Here is a 9802-nt window from a genome sequence, read left to right as displayed (position 1 = left end):
GGGCACCTCAAGATTTCCGGTATCAGCTCGGCTGCCACATATTTGCTCATTTTTGTTAGAGGTTGATCCTAAAGCTGTTATACCAATGTTCCCGACATCGTTGCGTTTACAAATAGAACTTATATTAGATTGTCTCTGATTTCCGATAAAATCTGTATTAGAGCCAGATATAGGAATATTTGATTCTACAACGGATCCTGCAGATCCTCCAATTATAGAAACGGCACTTGTTCCTTTGGTCGCATTTGTAAGACGTCCTTTTGATGAAACGTTAGGAACAGAGTCATCTTCCCCTTCTTCCTCACTTGAACTAGGATCAATCATGGTAAAAAAATAACTGGACCGCGATTATTTGTTTTTTAATCCTAAAAATAAAAGAAATCAAAATTATATTAGAAGTCAAAATATCTATAATTTGTAAGCACGAGTACATTTATTTTTAACTTTCCGAATATTCCGTTAGAGCTTTATAATATAGTGCTCCGATTCGGCCAATAGTTTCATGCAGATATCTGAGAGATTAGTTTGCATAGAAATGGACGGATGGGCAAATAAAAAGGCGGACATGACTGTATCGACAAACTCAGTCTGGTGATACTGATCAAGAATATTTGCGATGCACATTTATAACCGTTACTCGTAGAGAAAAAGGGTGATTAGATTCGTTGAAAAGTATGTAACAGGCATAAGAAAGCGTTTCCGACTAATAGCGTTTCAATAGCCGAGTCGATCTAGCCATGTTCGTCTGTCCGTATGAACGTCGACATCTCAGGAACTATAAAAGCTAGAAGGCTGAGATTCACCATACAGATTCTAGAGAGAATGGTCGCAGCGCAATTTTTTTGACCCAACGCGGCAACGCCCACTCTAACGACCACTCTAACGCCCACAAACCGCACAAAACCTTTACGCCCACACTTTTCAAAACGTGTTGATATTTTTTCACATTTTTATTAATCTTGTAAATTTTTATCGATTTACAAAAAATTTAATTTTTGCCACGCCCAAAACGCCATAAAACCACCCAAAACTGCCACGACCACATTTTTTAACCATTTTTCGATATTTTTTCATAAGTTTATTAGTCTTGTAAATTTCTATGGAACTGCCAAAAAAACTTTTTGCTACTTTTTTTTTTAATTTGTTCTCATTTTATTTTCCAGTATCTATCGATATTCCAGAAAAATTACGAAATTCCGCGTTCGCATTCACATTAGCTGAGTAAGGGGTATAGGTGGGGAACTCACATTATATCTTGTTTTAATTGCATCAGTATATCCTCTGCAACAGTATAACACGAAAAGCAGGTAACTTCGACCAGCCGAAGCTTATGTATCCAACATCTCCTGCATTAATGCTAGCTTGGAAAGTTATTTGATGATTTTTATAGTATAATGTTGCACAAATTACCCAATTTAATTAAAATTAACGCTGTTGTTACATTTTTAATTTACTATTTTTTGTTATAATGCACATCACCTTTTCATTGAGTTTTTCAAATTCCTACCTTCTGTTAATTTAATTACTAAATAAAATATTTCTATCTTTATTGCTTAGCCATTATCACTGGAGTGGATCTTTATACTTTTAAAAAATTTCGGACTTATAAATTTCCTACTTGGCCTCATAACAACTCTTGTTGTCCAATAGGGTAATCCAGCTGATTGCGAAAGGTACAGACTACATAAACAGAAATATCAGTTCCTGAATAAATTCTTATCAAATAAAATAAACCCCTAACCTCGACTATCAGACTAATAAAAAAATATAAAAATATTTCAAAAAAATGTTCAAAAGTGTGGGCGTGGCAGTTCTCGGCAGTTTGTGAGCGTTAAATTGGGCGTGGCAACATAGTTCAATAAACTTGCGCTAAGTCTATGTCTAGAATCAGTATACTTAATCTGGCAAATCGATAGAAATTTACAAGACTAATAAAAATATTAAAAAATATCAAACCATTTTTGTGGACGCTAGAATGGGCGTGGAAACATGGGCCAATAAACTTGCGCTAAGTCTATGTCTACAATCTGTTTGCCTAATCTCAATCTTCTAGAAAGGGCATGAGCAATATATGTTTGGTACTCCGATTGATTTAGGCAAGGCTAATAATAAAACGAAATATATCAAAACGCTTTTTAAACATGTGGTTTTAACAGTTTTAGGTGTTAGAGGGCGTGTCAGCAAGCATCTTAGCTTCTTATAAACTGACAAGATAAATAAAACTATGAAAAAGATCAAAATATTTTCAGAAGTGTGGGATTCGCAGATTAGTGCAGTTTGTAGCCGTTAGATTGGGTGTGTCAAATCAATAGAAATTTGCAGAACTAAAAAGAAGTGAACAAATGTAAAAACATATTTCAAAAATGTGAGTGGGGCTTTATAGTTTCCGAGTTCTCGTTTTTTCTCAAAAGTTAGTTTATCTTGTTTATGGCCCTAAAAGTTTGAAAAGGCTGTTAATGACTTCAAAGAGTAGTTAGGAATATATGTAACTTCCTTTATGTGGCGTCTGTACGCCACCTCGAAAACGTTCCTTCTTTAATACTCCTTCTCCCTCTCGATGACTTCAGATGGGCAATGGGTATCTGAAAATCTAAAAAGTGGTACCAGGCTTTTTTTGTTATTATGATATTACTATTTATTACACTGATCGAAATAACCTTAGCTTGTTTCTTTTACTCGTTGTATTGATACTTATAAATCGTTTGTTTGAATTTATAATACGCTAGTTGGTGGGGAAATTTAAAAAAAGGGGAATGTATACCTAATAACTTAGAATAGAAATAACCAATGTTGATGTTTTTTCACCAGAAGTCATTCACCCTCTTGTAAACTAGGACCCCTGCAGCAAACTAATTCTTATTTTCGTTAAGTTAAAAAAACTTGTATTTTTATTTGTTACACACCACCATCTGAAATATGTATATATTTGTTTACCACCACCATTTAAGGGTTGAAAAATCGAGCAATTACTTTGGGGAGGTTAATTGCTTCAAATACCTTATATATTAGATTTATGCTTGTCGACGTTCGGTAATGTATGGTGCGTATAATATAGCTTTAAGTTATCAACAAAGTTTATCACTATTTATATGGTTTCGAGTTACACGATAACAAAACTTTGCATGTAAATGACTAAACGAAATTCATAGTATAATTATTGACAACAATATAAGTTTTTTATGTATTTTCAAGGCGACATCAGGTTTATTTCACAAATCATCTACTTCTATTTATACTGTTCTCTATTTTCACATATGAATAAATGGTTTTCGTTTGAAGAATAGTTATGCTGGAGAAGCAATAAAAATCGATGGAACTATCGATAACATCGATTGTTGTAACCCTGCTACCCCCGATACAGATCCTGTTTTCAACGATTTGGTTGATAAATTGCAGAAAATTCTGATAATTTATGTAAAGCAGGACTGTCACACAATTCTATTTAAATTATACCTAAATATAAAAAATACGACATAATCTATTTTTGTTGTTAAAGGAATTTTTAAAATGCTTATTTTTGGTTAAAAAGAATTTCCCAGTAACTATTTTATAAATGTTTTGTATTTCATATCTATTCTAGTTTATTCAGTTCCAAGAAATGGAATATTTTTGATAGATGAATGGAAACTGTCAAGACAAATAAAAACATGGTGGAACTCCACTCGGTACTCGGCACAAAAAAAAGACAAACTCTGGCCAGCATGTGGGCTTGAACAAAACAATCTCACCTAAATCTTTAAAAAAATTAATCTGAGTCAAAAATAAGTTTCTGAACTATATGCATTAAAATTAACTTTTTTACTGCCTGTCATGCTTGACAGAATAGCATTAGAGTTTTAAAACACTATTAACAATGAGCACAAAACATTGATACTAGGATATTAGAAACCTGCATTGATCTAACCTGGCAAATTGTTTTCAAACCGATATAAATGGTCACAAATAATTATATTAAAAAAATTAATGTATAAAAGTAAAGTAAGTATTTGTCAAAAACAACAGCACCGAAATCATTTTATATGGTACTCCGTGGATTATAGTCATAAATCATGCTTCAAATGCTATTGTGAGTACAGGTGGTATGTTAAAACTGTTTTAACACGGTCACACTGTTCTTCTCTTTGTTCGGGTCGCTTTGAAAATTATGTATTCAAATGAAATTGTACGATAAACAAATTTCAGGTTTTACTAATTTGTAAAGTATAAAAAATACTAATCATTGAAATGCATCAAAAAATGTGCGCACTTAGTTAATGTTTGATCAAACTGTTTTGGTACAGTCGTCGGCGACTTGCAATATTTGTACATATATGTATGTATATACATGGACTTTAACTCGATACAGTGTTGACAATATTCCTGAAGTCTTACCGTTAAGGTATAATTATATTGAATTTATTAAGAGGTACTCTACAAAAATAATAAATTTAATCACGAGTTCCGAAGTTTATAATCTCAATATATATTACTATTTATTTTGGCTGTGCCTTTCAACTATTCGTTATGTATATTCAAATGTATTTACATACATACAAACTATTTACACAAATAGAAGTAGATAAAACGAGATCGGAAATTTATATTATAATATATAGAAACCATTTGAACACAATAAAAGGATATTTTTATAATTTAGAGTGTATTGCCAACTAAAATATATATTAAGGCACACAATCGAAATTAAACCAAATTATTTTTATTCCAGTTGCGGCAATATCGTTTAAGGCAAAACTTTGTTATTAAACACATTAAATAATTCTGTATGGGAAAACACGAAATGTAATAAACTAATTTATAACAATAACAATAACAATTTATACCAAGCGCACTATGGTCGGTTCTCAAGAAAAAAAAAACAATCATATCGAATTATCTGAAACACATATGATAGACAAAAATAGCGCATATACAACTGAAAATAATTTAAACACAACCCCTCTGGAAAACATACAACTCTCAAAATCACTTTCCCCTCCTACATCATTACCTCAGATACAAATTCCGATGATTAACCAAAATTCCACACATACTGGTATCGCTCAAAATAATCCTGAAAAACCAAACCGTCATCCATATCGGGACAGTGGATTACAATATTTCACCCGATGCTTTGAACCATTGGCAATGATTAATGATAGTAAAGAAGACTTGCCCACGCAGCCATCAAGTAATATTGCCAATTACACTGGAGATATTCAAATTTTACCCATTTTCGATTGCTGCGAAATTTCGGAGTCTATTCAAGGTAACCAAATTTTTGTCCTTAATAAGTATGTAAATGATTCTTTTAATTGAATTAAAAATTATAGCTATATCGTTACCCATTGTAACATCTCCATCAAAGACAACAGATGTTCCGGGGTTGTATTTGCGTACGATTTCGGAAAATTCTAAATCAAAGTCGGAACCCGAATGTGAATCGATAATTTTAGTCAAAGAATCTTCTGCAATGGAAAACCAAACGATTTTATTTCACGAGCAAATTATTATGTCTGGCCAACAAAAATGTGAATTACAGGAGAAACCGAAGGTTCTGGTCGTTTCCCCACAACAAGTAATGATTTTATATATGAATAAACTAACTCCATACGAGCGAACAGAAATACTAACTTATCCGCAAATATATTTTATTGGCGCCAACGCTAAAAAGCGCCCAGGAGTCTATGGCCCAAATAATTCTGAATACGACAATGAACAAGGTGCTTACATCCATGTACCGCATGATCACGTAGCATATCGGTATGAAATGTTAAAGATAATCGGAAAAGGTAGCTTTGGACAGGTCATTAAAGCGTATGATCATAAAACTCACGAACATGTTGCCTTAAAAATAGTGCGCAATGAAAAGCGGTTTCACCGCCAGGCCCAAGAGGAAATTCGCATTCTTCATCATTTACGGCGTCACGATAAATATAATACTATGAACATCATACACATGTTTGATTACTTTACTTTCCGCAATCATACATGCATTACATTTGAGCTGCTCAGCATAAATCTTTACGAATTAATTAAGAAAAATGGATTTAAAGGCTTCAGTTTGCAGCTGGTGCGAAAGTTTGCACATTCTTTGCTACAATGTTTGGATGCACTTTATAAAAATGATATTATTCATTGCGATATGAAACCAGAAAATGTTCTACTGAAGCAACAAGGACGTTCTGGTATAAAGGTAAGTCCGTTGCTTTAAAATGACGGAACTTAGTAGAGGCTCTATTATATATATGACAATTACTCGAAGATAGGGGGTAGAACTATAATAAAAGAAAAGATGGAGAGCACGCGATACTCATTAAATAAAGGGTATACTGGATCGTTGAAAATTATATAAAGTATATATATTCATGATCAGGATAAATAGCTGAATAGATCTGACCATGTCCGTCTGTCCGTATGAACTTCTCGATCCTAGGAACTATAAAAGCTAGAAGTTTGAGATTAAGCATACAGATTCTAGAGACATACATATACGCAGAGCAAGTTCGTTAACCCTGGTTACCACGCCCACTCTTAAGCCCAAAACTGCCACGCCCACACTTTTGAAAAATGTTTTGATACCTTTCATATTTTATCTATCCATTTGCCAAAAAACTTTTTGCCACGCCTACTCTAACGCCCCAAAGCTACCACGCCCACACTTTTGAAAAGTATTAAGATATTTCTTCGTTTTATTCTTGCCAATTTTTATCTGTATACCAAAAACATAGAGGCCAAGGAATGAAAAAGCTAGCTTCAAGTTAGTTTGGCGCGTGAACGATTTCATGTCGTTTGCAACCCCGAGAAAAAAATTGCAACATGTGTTTGGCCACTTAAGCCAGCGTACTTAGTAATGCCCAAGAATTATTTTTTTACTTGCCCAGGCTTACTTACGGAAACAGACAAAATTTGTGTCCATAATTATTTTGATTCGGACAAGTGTACAAAGTAAACTATTCATATGCCCAAACTTTCAAAGCAAGCAGTTAAAAGTACCTCAAAAGAGCAGTCTGCACGTTAAGATCTTTTGAGAAGCAGAGAGAGAGAAGCAGGTGTTCTTGAATTTATATATTGCCAATAATCTTATATATTATACTTGGCGTATATTTATACTTAAAACAATAAGATTACGATTTCCTTGCTTTTATTTTCAATTTAATTTCCGATTTCCTATGGCAGTGTAATAAATGCCAGTTTCTATTTGGGTAAGAATTATAATTTTATATCTTCTGTTTAATTAAAGGTAATTGACTTTGGGTCGTCTTGCTTCGAGAACCAGCGTATATACACATACATCCAGTCACGTTTTTATCGCGCTCCAGAGGTAATTTTGGGGGGGAAATATGGCAGAGCTATCGACATGTGGTCGTTGGGTTGTATTTTAGCAGAGCTGCTTTCAGGCCATGCATTGTTTCCTGGTGAAAACGAAAGCGATCAGTTGGCTTGCATTATTGAAGTTTTAGGAATGCCCAATAAAAATATACTAGCCAGCTCGAAGAGGTCAAAATCGTTTTTCAGTCCAAAGGGGTATCCTCGATATTGTACTGTTCGAACCATGTCTGATGGAATGGTGGTCCTAATCGGCGGACAGTCACGTCGTGGAAAACAAAGGGGCCCGCCATGTTCAAAAAGCTTATCTAAGGCGCTGGATGGATGCAAAGATCCCCTCTTTCTTAATTTTATACGTGGATGCCTTGAATGGGATGCAGACAAGCGATTAACACCTTCAGAGGCTCTAAAACATCCATGGCTTCGCCGTCGCTTACCGAGACCGCCAAGTAGCTCAAGTGGCTGTGGTGGGGTGAGTGGATTATGTCCTAGTAGAAACGAATCCCCAGTTACAGGTAAACTCGATATATAGAGTAATAAGTTTTGTTTAACGAATGTTGTTTACAGGGCAAAATAGGAACTTCGCAGCAGAAATAACTACATCATCAACGTCTGCTACATCTATATCTTTAACGATTAAAAAGGAAAACAGCCATTCCAGTCTTCGTCTCCACCATGGTGCTGTTGCAGAAACGGATTTCAAACTTAAAAAATCCGTTCCAGAGGGATCATCAACCGCAACAAAAGAACCTATGATGAACAGTGATATTCTTCTAGAAAGTTTTAGACAAGCAACCGTTGTATCACCACGTATGCCATCAAAACATTCTGCTGACTCCGGCGGAATGAGTTGTCTTAGCGGTGTGGATGTGGGGCCATCGAGATATTATCCGTATATGAATAACAATGAAAATAACAGTAATTTTATCAATTATTTCTTATATATTAAACTTTTGTCAACTTTTAAATATATTTTAGGTTTATTCTCAAGCTCGTTAAACAGCTCGGTCAACTCATTGTCACATTTGGAGCAAGCCACAAAATTAGATGCTTTGGGAGAATACTCGGCGTCAACAACACCAAATTTACTATCGAAAAATACTGGCTGCTCGTTTAACTCAGGTTCTATGAACATCGATGTTGCACAAGAGTCTTTGGTTAATATAGCTAGTAATTACGCATTGGATAAGTCTATTGACATTATTGGAAAATCAAATGTGTCGCTTCATACGAATAAATTAAAAGTACAATCGAAGGATATGTAGCTAATTTATGACAATATGCAATAAGTCATTTAAGAGATAAGAAGCAGATCTTTATTTTGTTATCAAATTATTTGACAATGCACTGCCATACAAGTGATAAACTAAATAAGTCTTGGCCCTTATTTGCATTACTATAGACGAAAATGGACAGAAAAGATCTCACAAAGATAAATTAAATTATATGCATTTTAATTAAAACAAGGAAAAAAGCTTTGTTTGACTAGCCGAAGATTATTTGCCCTTGCAGTTAATACCATGATTTAGTTATTGAAATTTAACTCTGAGACTTGTGTTTTTCGAATGGTGACTATTGCAAGTTAATCTATGTTTTAGTTGACAAATTTTTTTATTAGTCAAATCGTTGATGTTAAAAAAAATGATACAGAAAGAGTTATAAAATAATATACTCATCCAATTTGTACATTAATTATTAATTATTATTATAATTTTCAAAACAGTGATCTTTGCCAATTTTTTATTAATTATTTAACAATTTTAAAAACATGGTTCTTTGCAAAGGTAGACAGGCCAACAAAGAAAGCTTTGTTCGGCAAGCTTATATGCCCTTGCAGTTAATAACACATTCAAATTATATAAAAAGCACGGTTTTAATAAAGTTTAACTCCGATTATTTAAATCGTTTTTATTCCAGTTATATGTATATCATACAGAGTAATCCAACTTAAATTTAAGTAGGATTCCCCTTATACTAATATATTAAAAAAAAACATAAATTATTAATTCAAATCAATGCAATTTGCCTGGGTAAAAAACATTATAAATAGGAATTGGAAAGGCTGCGGAAAAACGGATGATCGACAGTCGAACAGTCTGATAATATAAAGGTTTATCACTTATGGGTAAAAAGCACGGCGTTGGGGCTGATTGAAAAATACATTATTTTCTTCTGCAAGGCTATAGCAACCGTATGTCCAATTAATATATTGAAATTAAGGCTTACCGAAAATGTTGTGAAATTTGTTTAATGTCGCAAACTTACATGTATAAAAACATCAATACAAGATAGTATATCTATCTTGCTTATTTTATGTTAACTTTTATCTTTTATGAACTGCTAACGATAAAATGTTAAAATAATTTTGGTACAAGGGATTTCTGTGACAATCCAAAAAATATTGGTCATTTTGCATATACAACTGTGTTCATAAAAATAGCAGTGCGTGGGACCTGCGGGCATAAGATATAAAATTCCTATGATATACAGTTTTAAT

At 33.5% G+C, this 9802-nt stretch overlaps 2 protein-coding genes across 17 annotated transcripts in view; one reads left to right on the top strand and one right to left on the bottom strand.

Moving 5' to 3' along the window:
• The window catches only part of LOC6620123 (calcium-dependent secretion activator), a 31898-nt gene extending 28599 nt beyond the window's left edge, over positions 1-3299 (bottom strand). For 3 of the 9 annotated variants that reach the window (XM_032723767.1, XM_032723768.1, XM_032723769.1), the window contains exons 1-2: positions 2998-3291; positions 1-365 (exon numbers count right to left, since the gene is read on the bottom strand). The exon at positions 1-365 is cut by the window's left edge and continues 17 nt beyond it. In XM_032723767.1, the coding sequence (XP_032579658.1) occupies positions 1-324 (324 nt within the window). In that variant the 5' untranslated portion in view covers positions 325-365; positions 2998-3291. Of the gene's footprint in view, positions 366-2997 lie in introns of all 9 variants that reach the window. The other 6 variants (XM_032723774.1, XM_032723773.1, XM_032723775.1 and 3 more) reach the window with 4 other exon arrangements.
• Positions 3300-4091: 792 nt separating this feature from the next.
• Positions 4092-9207, top strand: LOC6620122 (putative dual specificity tyrosine-phosphorylation-regulated kinase 3 homolog). 8 transcript variants are annotated; one of them, XM_032724088.1, is made up of 7 exons: positions 4098-4162; positions 4706-4779; positions 4993-5245; positions 5310-6172; positions 7220-7820; positions 7873-8223; positions 8284-9207. In XM_032724088.1, exons 3-7 carry the CDS (start codon positions 5005-5007, stop codon positions 8568-8570), a joined length of 2343 nt encoding a protein of 780 aa, XP_032579979.1. In that variant the 5' UTR covers positions 4098-4162; positions 4706-4779; positions 4993-5004; the 3' UTR covers positions 8571-9207. The 8 variants fall into 8 exon arrangements, with proteins under 8 accessions (XP_032579975.1, XP_032579979.1, XP_032579974.1 ...); XM_032724087.1 differs by lacking the exon at positions 4098-4162 and adding an exon at positions 4170-4312; XM_032724085.1 differs by lacking the exon at positions 4098-4162 and adding an exon at positions 4170-4378.
• The last annotated feature ends 595 nt before the right edge of the window (positions 9208-9802 follow it).

This window comes from Drosophila sechellia, chromosome 4 (genome assembly GCF_004382195.2).
Source record: "Drosophila sechellia strain sech25 chromosome 4, ASM438219v1, whole genome shotgun sequence".
Classification (NCBI taxonomy): Eukaryota; Metazoa; Arthropoda; class Insecta; order Diptera; family Drosophilidae; genus Drosophila; species Drosophila sechellia.
This window is presented reverse-complemented; position numbering and strand designations above follow the sequence as displayed.

Bases quoted from the DNA above. Each gene is read 5' to 3' on its own strand.
- LOC6620122 (XM_032724084.1), top strand. From the start codon at position 4,831: ATGGTCGGTTCTCAAGAAAAAAAAAACAATCATATCGAATTATCTGAA. The intron at 5,246-5,309 runs GTAACCAAATTT...TAAAAATTATAG, and splicing joins AATTTCGGAGTCTATTCAAG to CTATATCGTTACCCATTGTA. The intron at 8,224-8,283 runs GTAATTTTATCA...AATATATTTTAG, and splicing joins GAATAACAATGAAAATAACA to GTTTATTCTCAAGCTCGTTA.